The 20,274-nt window shown below is 36.9% G+C and overlaps 1 protein-coding gene across 25 annotated transcripts in view; it reads right to left on the bottom strand.

Moving 5' to 3' along the window:
• CLOCK (clock circadian regulator) overlaps positions 1-20,274 on the bottom strand; it is a 168,827-nt gene that overhangs the window by 15,005 nt on the left and 133,548 nt on the right. For all 25 annotated transcript variants that reach the window (XR_012131730.1, XM_073237582.1, XM_073237588.1 and 22 more), the window contains 5 exons: positions 19,386-19,533; positions 18,774-18,849; positions 3,759-3,900; positions 2,102-2,202; positions 1,492-1,581 (listed from right to left, as the gene is read on the bottom strand). Coding sequence is in view for 24 of the 25 variants with exons in the window: in XM_073237582.1 (XP_073093683.1) it covers positions 1,492-1,581; positions 2,102-2,202; positions 3,759-3,900; positions 18,774-18,849; positions 19,386-19,533 (557 nt within the window). In the remaining variant the exon portion in view is untranslated. The remainder of the gene's footprint in view (positions 1-1,491; positions 1,582-2,101; positions 2,203-3,758; positions 3,901-18,773; positions 18,850-19,385; positions 19,534-20,274) is intronic.

Genomic DNA, 20,274 nt, shown 5'->3' with positions numbered 1-20,274 from the left:
AAATATTCTTTGAAATGTTATATTTATGTCATATAAATATATTTATTCTAACTGAAGTTATTTCTCCCTTTTGGTAACCATTACATTGTCTCACCACTTACAGAAATTCAATTAAGTACAAATAAGAAACAAACACAGAAGGCAGAACAACAGCAAGTAAAAATCATAGTACTAAAGGGCAGTGTTTGACTTGAACACTGAATAAAATGTGAGATTTGAATACTTATGAACATGTTTGACATAAATATTACCTATTTCATGAAAATATCCCTTAAAAATATTAAGAAATGCTTACTCAGTGTCTTGAGGTTAATGAACAAATAATATTGCAAGTATGTCTAAATATTTACATAGAATTATATAGAACAAAAAGCATTTGAGGACTCAATGTTGATAAAAACTATTACAACTACAAAACATATTTAATAATACAGTCCTGTTATAAATACCTTACATGATCATATGTTGCTGGAAGTCAAGATTATGATGGTTACATAATTATACTGTTAATATATGTCTGCTAGTGTCATAGTGTATAACAGCTATAATTGTATATGTATAATTTAAGTAATAACCATATAAGATAAAGGTATTTTTAGAAAAATGTTTTTACTTACTGTTAACTATCAACATTTGAAATTAAGATACTGTTATGTCAAGGTATATTTACACCAAATAAAACAGAAAAGTTCTGGATTTTTTCCACTATTTTATAGTATTGTTAATGTGTCTGAGACACTGAATGAGTGCGGAGTCATAAATTACACGTTGGGAAGTTACAGACAAAAGTAACTTAGTGTCACTGTCATAATACCCTCTCCTTTGTCTTCCTAGTATCTATATTTAGGCCTCCTTCCAGATGCAGCCCAAACAACAATTCTTCCAGAAAGTTTTCTTCATTTCTTCAGGCTGCATTAAGAGTCCATCTAACATGTTCACATATCAGTTGATACACCTTGAGTACCTTGAGTATAGACTATATGATACTGTAGTTATCTGTCATTCCCTCTAGATGTAATAAAACCTTTGACTATAGATATATTTGCAATGCCAGCACCTACAATATCTGATACATACAAAGAACTCAATAAATGTCCTATGTATGCATGAATGAACGAATGACTACATGAAGAGAATTACTTGATTCTTCCAAAATCCACAGGAAGAACAAAATGACCAGCTCTATTTCATCTTAAATATCTTTTTGTCTATAGTATTTCTCAAGGGGTATGTTATAGCATATTAAGCAGGATAATTCTTTGTTGTGTAAAACTGTCATGCATCCTGAAAGACAATTAGCAACCCTGGCCCTTGCCTACTAAGGACTAGTGGTCTGTACAATCATTGACAATTGCATTACCTCTAGATTAAATGTGGACAGCTAAGATTCACTGTATGAATAAGCATGTAGCTTTAAAAGTCAGTATTTGCTTAAAAGGAATTTATCATTTTAAAATACTCCACTGAAATAAATAAACAAACAAAAAATACCTGGGACATGCCTTGTGGAATTGGTAAATTTGCAGCTTGAGACATCGCTGGCTGTGATAATGACTGACCAACAGATGGGGAATTTATAGACTAAAAGCAAAATAAAAAATGACACTGGAGTGACAATCAGCCCCATACATGAGTACTTCCACCAGTAATATCACCATAGTATCTTTATAAGTGAATTACAATTTGCCTCAGACTTTTCTTAGTGTAGTAAAAGCACATCTCCCCCTCCAGACTGGAAATACCTGATTCCTACTTATCTTTCAATCTTCTAAGACATCTGCCACATAACATGTATGGCTCTCAATAAAAGCTGACTGGACTTAACTGAAAGTGATCAGTATTTGAAATTAAATATAAAATGGCTCTAAATTATCAGCTTTTCAAAATTCAAAAATAGTCTAATATCTTACCTGAAAAATAAACAAAAGGACTGGGATGTTTGACAAGTACTTCACAAAAAGAAAGATCTTGAGTGTTCTATATCAACAATTATTTTGATTTATAGAGAGGGATAATTAAGCAATGAATTTCTGAAGATTTAGATAAATTTTTTCCTTCTTAATGAATCTTAATTCAGAAAAATACTAACTAGAGCGTTTACCTGACTACTAAATGATGACCTCCTTTGTGCCATCTTTTCATGAGCTGGTAAATGCTGTCTGGGAGGAGTGCTAGTATCCGTTGGGATCTTTGTTGGTGTTGCTGAGGTTAGTTAACAAAAACAGAACAGCATTAGTACTTTATAAAACATAGTTTTCAAAGATTGATCTCAAAATGCATTTCAGTAAATAAAAGTGGTCTAAATTATTCAATGAAAGGAAAGTCTAGGACAATAAGATGATTTGTGTTAATTACTTCTCTTTTAAGAACAAAAGAAATATTTGAAGTAGGAAAATTAATTGTAAAAATGGTTACTATTTCTACAACTCAGTAGTAAAATAGCTAATAACTCAATTAAAAAATGGCCTAAGGACTTGAATAGACATTTCACCAAAGATGATATACAAATGACCAACCTATATGTGTAAACTTGCTCAACATCATTAATCATCAAGAAAAATGCAAATCAAAACCATAATGAATATTACCTGACACCTGACATGATGGCTATTATCAAAAAAACAAAAGATGTTGGAGTGAATGTGAAGATACTGGGACCCCTGCACACTGTTGGTGGGGATATGAAATGATGTACCCACTGTGGAAACAGTATGGAGATTTCTCAAAAAATTAAAAAGAGAACTACCATATGATCCAGAACAGCAATGATAGGTATTTATCCAAAAGACTGAAGTCAGAATCTCAAAGAGACATTAGCACTTAATGTTCACTGCAGCACTATTGGTAATAGCCAAAATGTGGAAACAAACTAAATGTCTATTGACAGATGAATGAACAAAATGTGGTATATACACACACTGAAATACTATTCAACTTTGACATTATGCTGAGTGAAATCAGCCAATGACAGAAAGAGAAGTGCTGCATGATTCAGTTATATGAGAATCCAAAATAGCACAATCTATTGAATCAAAGAATAGAATGGTGATAGCCAAGGGCTGGTGGTCTGGGAAAATGGGGACTAATCAAAAGCATAATGTTCCAATTAAGCACAATGAATAAACTCTAGAAATTTGCCATACAACACTGTACCTATAGTCAACAGTAATGTACTCTATGCTTAAAAATTTGAGAGAGTAGCTCTCATTTTAAGTGATCCTACAACAATAAAAATTTTTTCAATGAAAGAAATAGCCATAATAGGGTAAAATGTTCTTCCTAAGATTTCAGAAATTGTATGTTTAAACTTCTTTGATGTTCTACCCATGATGTTGAATAGTTAACATTATTTTCCTTACTGTATATAGTTTTAATTCCCTAAGAAGTGCTAAACTCTTTAAAAAAAAGGTTACTAATTTAATGATAATTTTGTAAGTCTTTATAAAGATAAAAGCACTAAAAAGATTTTCAAAAAGCAAAGTTAACACTTACTGGGTCCACCAGTACAAAAGGAATGAAGTTTTGCTTTCTTTCTGAGGGATGTTAATTAAAAACAATTTAACAATATATCACTACCTACATGTTTTATAATCAATCTACTTCATAAATTTGTTTGCTAAACGTGAGCAATGTGCCTCTTGCTCACTTGAAAGTAAATGTAAAAAGTTACTTTAATAGCATTTGCTGATATCAGTAACACAAACAATTTAGAAGCACTCTCTTAAAAGAAGGTCTGTTTTTCACGCTAGTGTACTCACAGGAAGGGTCTGACACTGCTGTGTGAGATGATTTTCTTGAACTCCGGGAGGAAGCAGAAGGTGTTGGGCTGTGATCAAACCTTTCCAATGCTTCCTTGAGACTGACTGTGTTTATACGATTATCAGACCCAGAATCTTGGCTCTAAGGAGACAGAGTGAAATGAATGTTTTCTTGCAGTTCAGTTCAGAGATCCCAAGTTAGCAATACTATTTGCTAACCCTTCCTCTCCAAATCAGTTTTTACCCTCAAGGCAAAGATACTGCTGTAATATAGGTAAAGAGATGAACATTTATTTTGTATAGCCAGAAAGTTTTGTCTTTATTCTCTATATAGTGAAACAACAGATGCAAAAGAATGATGTTAGACTTTTATCTTGTACCACATGTAAAAATTAACTCAAAATGGATTAAAGACCTCAACATGAGAGCTAAAACTATAACTTCTAGCTTGATGACACTGGATTGGGCAATGATTTCTTGGATATGATACTAAAAACACAAGCAACAAAAGTGCGTCAGAGGACACTTTATAGAGTGGAAAGGTGACCCACGGAATGGCAGGAAACATTGGCCAAGTCATTTATCTGATTAATACCCAGAACATATAAAGAACTCCTACAACTCAACAGCAAAAACCCCAAATAGTCCAATCAAAAAATGGGCAAGGGTTCTTCAAGGAAGATATACAAATATCTCAACATCACTAATCATTAGTGAAATGCAAATCAAAACCACACGAGATACCACTTCACATCCTTGAGGATGGCTATGATAAAAAAATAGAGAACAACCAGTGTTGGCAAGAATTTGGAGAAATGATAACCCTTGTGCACTGCCAGTGGGAATGTAAAACAGTGCAGCTATGAAAGTACCCCCAAAATGTATGACAGTTCCCCCAAAAAATTAAATATAGAATTACCATATCATCCAGCAATTCTATTTCTGGGTATACTCTCAAAAGAATTGAAACCAGGGACTCAAAAAAGGTATTTGCATTTTCACAAATGCCTGGGTTACCTAACTGGGTTTCTTGGTTTCACTGGATATGGCCAGTAATTGTAGGTCTACTTTTGTTATGTATCTGTATTCCTATTCTGTTAATGTGTGTACGCAATCTAATTAGTAGTTTGTTAAAACCTATACATGCTTATGTTACTCTACAAGAAGTTACGTCAAAGAAATAATCAATCTTCTCATGTTTTCTTCTGTCTGCTACTTCTATAGCTTTTCTTCTTCCTTCCTAATTACAACCCTTTAGTAGAATTCATGCCTCATTACCGAGTATCATAATTCTTCCAAGCGGTAAAGATACCTCAAGACAAGTGCTGGGCATAGAAGCCACAGGGCATAAATCTGCAAAGAAGTAAAAAGCTAACCTTTTCAAAGAATATTGCTTCTCTCTCACTTACCAACTTTACATTTCCCTGTATGGCCCCGGAAGATGACTGGTTAGCCAGAGACGGGTAAGATTCCTCAAGGGAGGAACAACCTAAGACAGGCACAGTCGCAGGGGGGCCATCAGGTGAGAAATTGGGGGTCAACAGAGGTGAAGCTTAGAACCTCACCCCTCCTGTTTTGAGAGAAATCTTCTGCATCCATGGATGTTTTGTTGCCCTTGTCTAGTTTGGATTAATACTTAGTCTGTAGGCACAGACCTGATCATCTACACTTGCCTTCTTACAGCGCTAACTTATGCTTTCTATCTTTATCTTGCATCTACCTACCACTTCAGCATTTAAAAAAATAAAATAAAAAATAAGGGAGAAATGTGGGATTCACATATAAATCACGCATAAAAATCAAATGAATAATCATATCTGACTTGATTGTTTATAGTTCATGATGCGTGATCAAAACCGAAAGTTTCTGTGATGACTGCCCTTGCACTGTTCACCATGTAAGAACTTGTTCACTATGTAAGAACTTATTCACCATGTAAGAACTTGTTTGTTACACTTCAGAAGATTGGAGACTGTTGAGAGTTAGGCTTGGGGTTGATTAATGATTGTGCATTGAGTCCCCTATACAGAATTTTATTGTTGTAAACAACCATTTGATCAATAAATATGAGAGGTGCCTTCTCAAAAATAAAAAATAAAAAATAAAAATAGATTTAAAAAAAAAAGGTATTTGCACACCCATATTCACAGTGGCATTTTTCCCAACAACCAAAAGATGGATGAAACCCAACTGTCCTCTGATGGGTGAATGAATAAACAGAGTGTGGTAATGCATACAATGGAGTATTATTCAGTCTTAAAGAGGCAGAAAATTCTGACAGTCTACAACATGGAAGAACCTTGAGAACATTATGCTAAGTGAAATAAGCCAGTCATAACAGGACAAATACCATATGATTCCACTTATATAAAGTACCCAGTGGAGTCAAATGGTATTGGAGGGAGGAGGGAACAAGAGTTACTGTTTAATGGATATGGAGTTTCAGTGTGGAAACATGAAAAAGTTTCGGTGATGGATGAGGATGACTGTACAACAGTGTGAATGTACTTAATGCCACTGAACTGTACACTTAAAATTGGTTAAGATGTTAAGTTTTATGTATATTTCACTATATACTTTTTTAAAAAGGAAGTAAAAAAAAAGAATGATGATGACACTTTAGTTTATAGACAAAGTACTACTATAAGGATCTTTGGAACTCAGCATGGGACTGCTCAGAATGTTCCTCTTCACTCCAACTCTTATCTTCCTCTGGAATTTCAATATCCATATGGATGACTCATCCAACATCCTGGCCTGGTCTCTCAGCTTTCTAGGAACTCTCCATCTCCAAGATCCTCTTTCCTCCACTCTACTTTATCTCAGTCATTCACTCTCTATACCTGTCACTGCCAGATACTACAGCACCTGTAAAAGGACAAATTAAAGTCTCACTTTAAACCATACATTCCTATCCTATCCTTCCAGCTCACTTGCTCAAAGGTTCCTTTGGAAACAATTATAATCAACCTAAAATGGACACTCAGTACTAGGAAGAGACATTAAGTTTTTCTGGCAGGTTCACTTTCCTGCTCTTCACAATTATTCCCTACCTTTCTCACTGTTCTTAAATCTCCCTCTCTCACAACTTGACAACCTTGCCTTACACAGATGAGAAGATGAGAATATTTGCTACCACCAAATATATAACTCTACCTGGTAATACACCAGCTTCTCTTCCTCCTCTTTATAATAGAGGGAAGTGTTAAAGGCCCTCCACATGCAGCAGCGAATAATAAACAATTCCCTGCTCTTATTCAAGGGCAGCTACACAGAAGGGGGAACCTATGTGTTATACATGCATATACACACATAAATGAACAATACAATTTCAAATACTCAAACCATAAAGGAAGAAAAGGTGTTGTGTCACAATGCCTTATCTCCTGCACTCTACTTGCTCTTTGCGTCCTATTTTGTCTCCATTTCCCACTGCTTCCCAGCTCCTGAAACACTTGGTCTGCCTTCAGTATCCATAATTAGCAGAATATTCTTTATCCTGAATCCCATCGCTGCAGTTTTTCTAATTAAAACCCAAATCTCCCCAGAAAATATCACTTTCCTCATAAGTCTCTCCAGTGACAGCTGTTTTTTCTCACGACCCTCAGCCTCTGCTCTAGAGACACAGCCGAATTCTCCTACTGCTCTTGCCAGAACTTTCCCCCTTCCTCCTCTGACGAAACTCACAGATTTCGGAATCTGATGCTATCGTACTACGTAACTCACTCTCTCTCATTTTGCAGTCATCGGCTGACCTTGTGGTCACTCCTCACTAACTAGCTGAATTAAAATTTTCACTGTGGCTTAGTATTACCCTAAATCTTAATTTCCAGGTTATGGAGACTTACATATTCAACACCATGTCTCTCTCTTCCTTGATATTCTCTCCCCCAAAGATCTTGACTTCTACATGTCCTTAGTCACTCACTTTTGACCTTGTTATTACCGAGAATAAATCTTCCATAATCTGTTTCAAAATCACTCTCTCACTTGATGCCTTCTCTCCCCTCTTCACCCAGCTTAAATTCATCGTTAGTCACCATAACCAGTCCCTTGCATATATCAACTCCCCTGCTCCTGTTTTCTTTTGCCACATTTCCTTGGGAAAATCCCAATACTGCTTAAACCCAAATTTTAACCTATTGTACAGTTGTCTCTGCACAGCTGAATATGGCTGAAGAAAGACAATATGGTGACTTTTTTTCTTTAATAACCAAGAACCTCAAGTGGGCCCTTCAACCTGCCTGCCAAACAGGCTAAAATCCCCTTGTCTGTTCATTTTATGACTCTTCTCTTTAACACTTTTTCCTCTTTTCTCAAACCTCTAACAGCTCCTCTCTTCTAACCTCATTCTTAGCTCGTAACTGTTTCCTACTTCAATGAAGAGTTTTGCTACAAGCTTCCACTTCTCTATCCAACCATCTACCAGCATCTGTACTCACGTATTCTACCTTTCTTCATGTTACCATAGATTAGGTATCAGCAAGCTTTTTTCTGTAAGGGACACACACAGTATCTGCTGCAGTTACTTACTGTTGTCAAAGCACAAAAGCAGCCATAGGCAATATATAAATGATTGAGTATGGCTATGAAGTTTGATGACATCTTTTCCATGTGCCATAAAATTTTTTTTGATTTTTTTCAATCACTTAAAAACATGTAGAAAACATACCTGTAGATTGTGGGTGTTACAAAACCAGGCAGAGGGCCAGATTTGGCCTAAAGGCCGCATTTTGCCAACCCCATTCATAGCCGAACCGTTTGACTCTCTGGGTAAAGCCCAATCCATTAACTTGGGGACCAGATCCCATCTTCTCCCGCCTACTCAAAAACACTGCTCTAGCATTTCTACCTCCATCTCTACTGTCACCAGTTTCTCTCTCCATCAGACTACTGTCATTAGTATACAAACATGCTATTATTTTTCCCACCTTAAAAAGCAGAAATTTCTTTTAAGCCTACTTCTTCCTACTACTGCCCCATTTTCCTCCCCATTTCTCTATAATATCTTTCCAACTCACTATCCCTAATGCCCTTTATCCCAAAAAATTCTCTTTTAAACCCACTCTAATCAGTTTCACCCATATTACTATTGTACCCAATCTGTTTTAATTGATCAGTGAACACATACTGTTGAACCAAATGCCCAATTCTCATACTTATCTAATTTAATCTGTTTTAGCTGAATGTGGCAAAGCTGACAGCTCACTCCTCACTGACACACAATGTTTTCTTGGCTTCTAGAATGATGTCGCCTCCTAGCTTTCTTCCTCCCTCGCTGGTACTTCCCTGTGGTCGCCCCCGGGGCTGGGTCTTCCTGGTCTCCCTCAGCTTTGAATGCTGCAGTGCCCCAGTGTTAGTCTCTGGTCGTCAGCTCTCTCTCTCCATTCCTTCCCTTGGTGACCACATTTAGATTTGTGACTCTAAAACCACACATACAGTGAAGTTTCTCAAAAATATACCTCAAATGGAACTCCTTCCCTAAACTCCAGGAGGACCATGTTGAGAAAGTAGACAAGCTGAGGTATATTCTGGAATAGGGCTAGTTGAATTTATTAGGATTGGACACCGGCATGAGGGAAAAAGCAGCAAGGAGGAACAATCTCTGTATTACCACAGTTTCTATAATGGTCCTCATTTCAAGGATTCCTAGATTTAAGCACTTTTCCCAGAAAATTGCTTTTACTAAAACATACTGGATCTTCTTCCTGTAAGCACACAAAGCCTCTCTGGAAAAATTCTTTTACATAGGATCCATGAGAGCAGAGAACTTGTCTGAGATATTCATTGTCGTATTCTCAGCATCTACAGCCATGGCTAGTACTTCCTGGCACATGCAACCTACTTTACGAGGTTTATTGAATGACTGAATGGTATCTCCCACATTGTCCCCTGGCATGTTGCCTCTTTAACATTTTATATAGATTATTAACTCATTCCACCTATTTCCTGCAGGTCAAAAATACCTGCTGTAGGGCTCACAATGATTCCCTTCTCCTGGTATTCAGAACTTCATATAATCCTCTCCCCTTTAGTGTAGGCTGGATCTAGTGATTTGCTTATAATGACCAGAATAGACAAAAGTGATAGGATACCACTTCTGTGACTAGAGTACAAAAGATTGACTTCCATTGTGCTGTTTTTTTCTCTCCCTGGATCTTCTTGCATGCTTGTTCTCATGGAAAGGGCCACCTGGAAAGGAACTGAGGGTTGTTGTTGGCCATTAGCCAGAAAGGAACTAAGGCCCTCAGTCCAAATGTCCATGAGGAACTCATCTTTCCAACAACCACTGGATGAGCCTGGAAACAAATTCTGTCCTAGCTGAACCTTGAGATGACTGTGGCCCCCACAGACACCTTGATTACGGCCTTATGAGAGACACTGAGCTGGCACCATGACTGCTGCCTCATGACCAGTTCTGAAACACAGTACCCAACTAAACTGTGCCTGGATCTCTGACTCACAGAAACTATGAGAAAATAAATGTGTGTTAGTTTACCTCATTAAGTTTTGTTACACAGCAATGAGTAACTAATACACTACACTTCTACCTGATATAATGAAGAGAGTAACCAGAGTTCAAATTCTGACTATAACTTCCCAGTCCTGTGGTTTTTGGGGTTTCCCCTCAACTGTCCCAACTTAAAGCCTTACTTTCAATATTTTTTAAAATAGTGAAAAAAAATTGAAATAAAAAATATTGAAAAGAAAGTGGGGATACTACCAGGTAAGGATATCTAAGGAATAAATGGCATTTCATAATTCATATAGAGAACCCAGTCAGAGTCTAGAACATTGTAGGCAATTAATAAATAATAGTTTAAATCTGAGATCGCACATGTCTCTCACTCAATTATGCTAATAGGAGTCCCTTTAAGTCACTTTTTTTGGTGGATGGAGTTTAAAATACTAAATTTAAAACAAAAATAAAAACAGTGAAGTAAAATTGTAACAAGTGAGGAAACAAAAATATTTGAAAAATGTTTCCTATAAATTACTGAGTTTTATCTGTCATTTCAAAGAAATAATTTTTAAAAAACTAAGATAGATGCGAAGGGAAGATGGCAGCATGAGAGGTGATTCAGAGAATTCCTCCCAAATCCACATATAGTGTGAAAACATAGTTAATACAGCTAGCCCTAAAACAGCGACAGGAAAGAAGGCTGTACCAGATTGCATACAAACCTCACAAACAGAGCAGACATCATAAAACACGGTAATGGAGGAAAGCCTCGATCTGGTGGGACCCAAGTACTTCCCCTACCCCAGCTCATGGGCAGGAGGAAGAGAAATGGAGTGGGGAGGGAGTGGAAGCCTAGAACTGCTGAACACCCAGCCCTGGAGGTCTGCTTTGAACCACAGAACTACACTGTGTGGTGCTCTGGAGGTTGCTGGGGTTGGGGAGCTGGGTCAGGTGGAGTGCTTAAGAGACTGAGATTCTGGCCATTTGTGGAGAACAGGGATCCACATCCAGCCACTCTGGGACAAAGTAAAGGATGACGATCAGAGAGGCTTCCTAGCAGCAAGAGGGCTGTTGAAGGGGCGGGGTTTGCATGGAGTTTGCTATGGGGGAAAAGGCATAGGTGGACAAGGTTGTCTGGGTGTGCTCTGCCCAGCAGGTTGGGAACTCTGAGGAGCTTCAAGTGCCCCATTCCCCTGGCTTCCTACTCAGCTCCGAGGTTCCCCACTGTGACACACAGCCTGCTGCACCTTCCTCCTGGCCTGCTGGCACCAGCTTGTAAACCAGCAGTCACTCCGCTGGCATCAGGTTAGCCGGAGGGAGGCCCTGCCTACAACAGCTAGAGACGCCAAGCACAGAGGCATATACCTGTGTGCTTGGCCCACTGGCTTTGATACTGGAGACAGGTACTGTAGCCGGGAATCAGAAAACAGCTCTTTCCTGCCCCCAGGCACCAGCACCACTCCCCTATGACCCCCAATCTCACTCTAGGGGCTGACCAGCTCTAGAGACTGGAGCTTCTGGGCACTACAGGGCACCACATAGAATTATGAAATGTCAAAGGAACCTGGTTCAGAAAAAAATCTCACAAACCCCAGAAAAAGGGCCAAATGAAACTGAACTCACCAATCTTCCTGAAAGCAAGTTCAAAATAAAAATCATAAACATGCTTATGGAGGTACAGAAAAATATTCAAGAACTCAGGAATGAATTTAAGATGGAGATTCAATCATTAACAAATTCTATATCTGAAATGAAACATACAATGGAGGGATTTAAAAGCAGATTTGAAGTAGTAAAAGCGACGGTAAATGGAATAGAAATTAGAGAAGAGGAATACAAAAAAGCTGAGGCACAGAGAGAAAAAGGGATCTCTAAGAATGAAAGAATATTGAGAGAACTGTGTGACCAATCCAAACAGAATAATATCTGCATTATAGGGGTACCAAAAGTAGAAGAGAGAGAAAAAGGGATAGAAAGTGTTATTGAGGAGGTAATTGCAGAAAACTTCCCCAATCTGGGAAAGGAGATAGTCTCTCAGGCCATGGAGGTGCACAGATCTCCCAACACAAGGGAACCAAGGAAGACAACATCAAGATATATAATAATTAAAATGGCAAAGATGAAGAATAAATACAGAATTTTAAAAGCAGCTAGAGAGAGAAAAAACATCATATACAAAGGAAAACTCATCAGGCTATCATCAAATTTCTAACAGAAACCTTACAGGCCAGAAGGAAGTGGAATGATATACTTAATGCAATGAAGCCCAAGGGCCTCGAACCAAGAATACGCTACCTGACAAGGTTATCATTTAAATTTGAAGGAGGGATTAAACAATTTTCAGATAAGCAAAAGCTGAGAGAATTTACCTCCCACAAACCACCTCTACAGTGCATTTTTGGAGGGACTGCTATAGATGGATATATTCCTAAGGCTAAATAGATGTCACAAGGAGAAATAAAACCACAGCAAAGTAGAACAATTAATTACTAAACAGATGCAAAATCAAATTAACTACCTCCAAAGTCAATCAATGGATAGACAGAGAGTACAGAATATGATACCTAATATATAAAGAATGAAGGAGGAAAAAAAAGAACCTTTAGGTTGTGTTTGTAACAGCATACAAAGTGAGTTGAATTAATCTGTTAGATAGTAAGGGAATTACCCATGAACCTTTGGTAACCATGAATCTAAAGCCTACAATGGCAATAAGTACATACCTATCAATAATCACCCTAAATGTAAATGGTCTGAAAGCACCAATCAAAGACATAAGAGTCACTGAATGGATAAAAAAACAAGACCCATAAATATGCTGCCTACAAGAGATTCACTTCAAACTCAAAGACATACACAGACTGAAAGTAAAGGGATGGAAAAAGATATTTCATGCAACTAATAGGGAGAAAAAAGCAGGAGCTGCAGTACTTGTATCAGACAAATTAGACTTCAAAACAAAGAAAGTAACAAGAGACAAAGAAGGACATTACATAATGATAAAGGGGTCAGTGCAACAAGAGGATGTAACTATTATAAATATCTATGCACCCAACACAGGAGAACCTACATATCTGAAACAAATACTAACAGAATGAAAGGGGGAAATAGAATACAATGCATTCATTTTAGAAGACTTCAACACACCACTTACTCCAAAGGACAGATCAACCAGATAGAAGTAAATAAAGAGACAGAGGCACTGAACAATGTATTAGAACAGATGGACCTAACAGACATCTACAGAACACTTCATCCAAAAGCAACAGGATACACATTCTTCTCAAGTGTACATGGAATATTTTTAAGAATAGATCATATACTGGGCCATAAAAAGAGCCTCAGTGAATTCAAAAAGACTGAAATTGTACCAACCAGCTTCTCAGATCACAAAGGTATGAAACTAGAAATAAACTACACAAAGAAAACAAAAAAAGCCCACAAACACATGGAGGCTTAAGAACATGCTCCTAAATAATGAATGGATCAATGACCAAATAAAAACAGACACCAAGCAATACATGGAGACAAATGAGAACAATAATTCAACACCGCAAAAATCTGTGGGACACAGTGAAGGCCGTGCTAAGAGGGAAGTATACTGCAAGACAGGCCTACCTCAGGAAAGAAGAACAATCCCAAATGAACAGTCTAATCTCAGAATTAATGAAACTAGAAAAGGAAGAACAAATGAGGGCCAAAGTCAGTAGAAGGAGGAATATAATAAAGATTAGAGCAGAAATAAATAAAATTGAGAAGAATAAAACAATAGAAAGAATCAATGAAAGCAAGAGCTGGTACTTTGAGAAAATAAACAAAATAGATAAACCCTAACCAGATTTATCAAAAATAAAGAGAATATACACCCATAAACAGAATCAGAAATAAGAAAGGAAAAATCAGTACAAACAGCACAGAAATACAAACAATTACAAGAGAATATTATGAAAAATTATATGGTAACAAACTGGATAACCTAGAAGAAATGGAGAACTTTCTAGAAAGATACAACCTTCCAAGGATGACCCAGAAAGAAACAGGAAATCTGAATAGACCAATTACCAGCAAAGAAATTGAATAAGTAATCAAAAAACTACCTAAGAACAAAACCCCCAGACCAGATGGTTTCACCACTGAATTTTATCAAACATTTAGTGAAGACCTAACACCCATCGTTCTAGAGATTTCCAAAAAGTAGAAAAAGAGAGAATACTCCCAAACTCATTCTATGAGGCCAAAATCACTCTAATACCAAAACCAGGCAAAGACACCACAAAAAAAGAAAATCACACACCAATATCCCTGATAAACATAGATGCAAAAATACTCAACAAAATATTAGCAAACTGAATTCAAAAATACATCAAAAAGATCATCCATCATGATCAAGTTGGATTTATCCCAGGAATGCAAGGATGGTACACTATTTGAAAATCCATCAACATCATCTGCCACATCAACAAAAAGAAGGACAAAAATCACATGATCATTTCCACAGATGCTGAAAAAGCATTCAACAAAATTCAACATCCATTCATGATAAAAACTCTCAACAAAATGGGTATAGAGGGTGAGTACCTTAACATAATAAAGGCCATATATGACAAACCCACAGCCAACATGATACTTAACAGCAAAGAGCTGAAAGCTTTTCCTTTAAGATTGGGAACAAGGAAGGATGCTCATTCTCCCCACTTTTATTCAACATAGTTCTGCAGGTCCTAGCCACGGGAATCAGACAACACAAAGAAATAAAAGGCATCCAGATTGGTAAGTCAAACTGTCCCTGTTTTCAGATGACATGATATTGTATATAAAAAACCCTACCCCACTCCAACACTACTAGAACTAATATCTGAATGGAGGAAAGTTGCGGGATACAAAATTAATACACAGAAATCTGTTGCATTCCTATACACTAAAGATGAACTAGCAGAAAAGAGAAATCAGCAAAACAATTCCATTCACAATAACATCCAAAAGAATAAAATACCTAGGAATAAACGTAACCAAGGAAGTGAAAGACCTATACTTTGAAAACTACAAGATACTCATGACAGAAATTAAAGAAGATACCAATAAATGGAAACATATCCCATGCTCATGGATGGAAGAATTAATATTGTCAAAATGGCCATCCTGCCTAAAGCAATATACAAATTCAGTGCAATCCCTATCAAAATACCAACACCATTCTTCAATGAACTAGAGCAAATAGTTCTAAAAATTCATATGGAACCACCAAAGACCGCAAATAGCCAAAGCAAACCTGAGAAGGAAGAATAAAGCGGGGGGAATTATGCTCCCTGACTTCAAGTTCTACTAGAAAGTTACAGAAATCAAGACAATTTGGTACTGGCACAAGAACAGACCCATACACCAATGGAACAGACTAGAGAGCCCAGATATAAACCCAAGCATATATGGTCAATTAATATACAATAAAGGAGCCATGGACATACAATGGAGAAATGACAGCCTCTTCAACAGCTGGTGTTGGCAAAACTGGACTGCTCCATGCAAGAGAATGAAACTGGATTATTGTTTAACCCCATACACAAAAGTAAACTCAAAATGGATCAAATACTTGAATATAAGTCATCAAACCATAAAACTCTTAGAAAAAAACATAGGCAAAAATTCATATGGAAACACCAAAGACCCCAATACCCAAAGCAATCCTGAAAAAGAAGAATAAAGTGGGGGGGATCTCGCTCCCCAACATCAAGTTCTACTACAAAGCCACAGTAATCAAGACAATTTGGTACTGGCACAAGAACAGAGCCACAGACCAATGGAACAGAATAGAGACTCCAAACATTAACCCAAACATATATGGTCAATTAATTTATGATAAAGGAGCCATGGACATACAATGGCGAAATGACAGTCTCTTCAACAGATGGTGCTGGCAAAACTGGACAGCTACATGTAAGAGAATGAAACTGGATCACTGTCTAACCCCATACACACAACTAAATTCGAAATGGATCAAAGACCTGAATGTAAGTCATGAAACCATAAAATTCTTAGAAAAAAACATAGGCAAAAATCTCTTGGACATAAACAAGAGCAAGTTCTGCATGAACATATCTCCCTGGACAAGGAAAACAAAAGCAAAAATGAACAAGTGGGACTATATCAAGCTAAAAAGCTTCTGTACAGCAAAGGACACCATCAATAAAACAAAAAGGTATCCTACAGTATGGGAGAATATATTCATAAATGACAGATCCAATTAAGGGTTGACATCCAAAATATATAAAGAGCTCACGCACCTCAACAAACAAAAAGCAAATAATCCAATTAAAAAATGGGCAGAGGAACTGAACAGACAGTTCTCCAAAGAAGAAATTCAGATGGCCAACAGACACATGAAAAGATGCTCTTTTCATCACAAGATGCACTTGTCATCAGAGAAATGCAAATTAAAACCACAATGAGATATCACCTCACACCAGTAAGGATTGCCACCATCCAAAAGACAAACAACAACAAATGTTGGCAAGGTTGCGGAGAAAGGGGAACCCTCCTACACTGCTGGTGGGAATGCAAATTAGTTCAACTATTGTGTAAAGCAGTATGGAGGTTCCTCAAAAAGCTCAAAATAGAAATACCATTTGACCCAGGAATTCCACTTCTAGGAATTTGCCCTAAGAATGCAGCAGTGCAGTTTGAAAAAGACAGATGTACTCCTATGTTTATTGCAGCACTATTTACAATAGCCAAGAAACGGAAGCAACCTAAGTGTCCATCAATAGATGAATGGACAAAGAAGATGTGGTACATATACACAATGGAATATTATTCAGCCATAAGAAGAAAACAAATCCTACCATTTATAACAACATGGATGGAGCTAGACGGTATTATGCTCTGTGAAATAAGCCAGGCAGAGAAAGACAAGTACCAGATGATTTCACTCATATGTGGAGTGTAAGAACAAAGAAAAACTGAAGAAACAAAACAGCAGCAAAATCACAGAACCCAAGAATGGACTAACGGTTACCAAAGGGAAAGGGACTGGGCAGGAGGGTTGGGAAGGGAGGGATAAGGGAAGGGAAAAAGAAAGGGGGTCTTACAATTAGCATGTAAAATGTGGGGGGAGCATAGGGCGGGATGTGCAACACAGAGAAGACAAGTAGTGAGTCTACAGCATCTTACTATGTTGATGGGCCGTAACTGTAATGGGGTTTGTGGGGGGGCTTGGTGAAGGGCGGAGTCTAGTAACCACAATGTTCTTCATGTAACTGTAAATTAATGATAATAAAATGAATAAAAAAATAAAAAATAAAAAACATAGGCAAAAATCTCTTGGACATAAACATGAGCAACTTCTTCATGAACATATATCCCCAGGCAAGGGAAACAAAAGCAAAAATAAACAAGTGGCACTACATCAAACTAAAAAGCTCTGTACAGCAAAGGACACCCTCAGAAGAACAGAAAGACAACCTATAGTATGGGAGAATATATTCATAAATGACATATCAAATAAGCAGTTGACATCCAAATTATAAAAAGAACTCATGCACCTCAACAAACAAAAAGCAAATAAGCCAATTAAAAGATGGGCAGAGGAGCTGAACAGACACTTCTCCAAAGAAGAAATTCAGATGGCCAACAGGCAACATGAAAAGATGCTCCACATCGTGAATCATCAGAGAAATGCAAATTAAAACCACAATGAGATATCACTTCACACCTGTTAGGATAGCCAATATTCAAAAAACAAACAACAACAAATGTTGGCGAGGATGTGGAGAAAGGGGAACCCTCCTACAGTGCTGATGGGAATATAAATTAGTTCAACCATTGTGGAAAGCAGCATGACAGTTTCTGAAAAAACTAAACTAGAAATATCATTTGACCCAGGAATTCCACTCCTAGGAATTTACCCTAAGAATGCAGCAGCCCAGTTTCAAAAAGACATATGCAACCTTACGTTTATCACAGCACTCTTTACAATAGTCAAGAAATGGAAACAATCTAAGTGTCCATCAGTAGATGAATGGATAAAGATGATGTGCTACATATACACAATGGAATACTATTCAGCCATAAGAAAACAAATTCTACCATTTGCAACAACATGGATGGAGCTAGAGGGTATTATGCTCAGTGAAATAAGCCAGGCGGAGAAAGACAAGTATCAAATGATTTCACTTATCTGTGGAGTAAAAGAACAAAGGAAAAACTGAAGGAACAAAACAGGAGCAGACTCACAAAGCCCAAGAATGGACTAACAGTTACGAAAGGGAAAGGGACTGGGGAGGATGGGTGGGAAGGAAGGGACAAGGGGGAAAAAGGGACATCCCGATTAGCACGTGTAACATAGGCGGGTGGGGACACGGGGAAGGCAGTATAACACAGAGATAACAAGTAGTAATTCTGCAGGATCTTACTACATTGATGCACAGTGACTATAATGGGGCATGTGGCGGGGACTTGATAATAGGGGGAGTCTAGTAACTATAATGTTGTTCATGTAATTCTAGAATAATGGTAGCAAAACAAAAACAAAAACAAAAACAAAACTGTAAGATACATACTTTGTCAGCAGCTATCTCAGGAAGAGACTCTTCAATGCCAAGTTCTCGTCGTCTTTCAGCCCTAACTTCTGCATAACTATAAAATGAAAAAAACCCCAGAACTTCAGTATTTGATCATTCATGTAAAATACCGAAGAGGTACAACCTCTCAGTGTTATTTATGTCTTACTTGCTCATCATTAATTCCAGATTATTTGCTATGTGCTACACAAAACCAAACATTCCTATAGTATACTATCTTAATTTTTCTAATTATCTCAAAAGTTGTATATGCTACTGTAAATGGTCCATAATTACACAGTACTTAAATAAAAGAAAAATATGCTTATCTATTCCACTTGATCCCCTTCCATGACTGACTTTGGAACATAAAAGACCTTTGCAACTTCTACTCTAAATGATAAAATTATGTCAAGAATTATATATATCTACATATATTCTATTTCTATATATGCCTTTAAGTAAATTTAATAATATATTGAAACTGTATCAAAAATGGTGAAAAAATCACTTAGTTCATTAACAAGTCATGCATAAAAATTACATTGCCAATATCATAATCAATGTTTCTGTAATTCAGAAATTGTGTAAAGAATTATTAAGAATTATTACCTTACTACAGTGTGAGTACAAACAATAAACTCTGGCCTTGAATTCCACTGATGATAAGTGATATAATAATGAGTCTGAAGCCAAATCCACTGTTGTCCTTTGGTCAGGAACCTATAATAACATGATTTACCTTTCCCATATTGCATTACTAAGAAGAAAAGAGGAAAATATTTTTTATTCATATTATTACCTATGAATCTGGGGGTTTTAGCCCCATGATATTGATTTATCATTTACATATAAATATATGTACATATACAATTCTTCTTGCTTTTCAGTAATTTATTATAAGTAAATGCTATTCTGTAGCGATAGCTTAAGGTTCCAAGTAATGAAATAAGATATCTTTCACAGTGCCAACTAATAGCCAGTTACTGCTGATCTTAATAACTTTTCATACACAAGAAATTTCAAAATACTTAGGAATAAATTATTCACATATTCACTTTCTCCTGCCAAGATATACTGAGGGTAACAGAAATAAGCAATCACACCCGAGTTTTTTCCCCACAGGTATCCTGGCAGGTACGGCATCTCTGAAGTATTTAATTCTAAACTATAACGAACATCAGAATAACTTAATTTTTTGAAGTAATTGATAAGTACAGCATTTCCCAAAACATTCTCTGTAGATCATAAATTCTGAAGTCTTTTTAATAGATATTAAGCAAAAAAATGGTCTTGTGGTAAATAAATTTTTAAAACTTTGTTAAGCAGGTTTATTTAGTATTTTCAAAATTCTAAGTATGCTCATGTATGTCAAGATTCTTGGGGTGAGGTATGGAGATTTATTTCAAAGTGTTTCCCATTCTTCCTTGACCATAAAATCTGTTCTTAATGGACCAATAGTCTATGCAACAAACCTTAGCAAATACGGTTCAAGAATCTC

This window comes from Manis javanica, chromosome 5 (genome assembly GCF_040802235.1).
Source record: "Manis javanica isolate MJ-LG chromosome 5, MJ_LKY, whole genome shotgun sequence".
Taxonomy (NCBI): Eukaryota; Metazoa; Chordata; class Mammalia; order Pholidota; family Manidae; genus Manis; species Manis javanica.
This window is presented reverse-complemented; position numbering and strand designations above follow the sequence as displayed.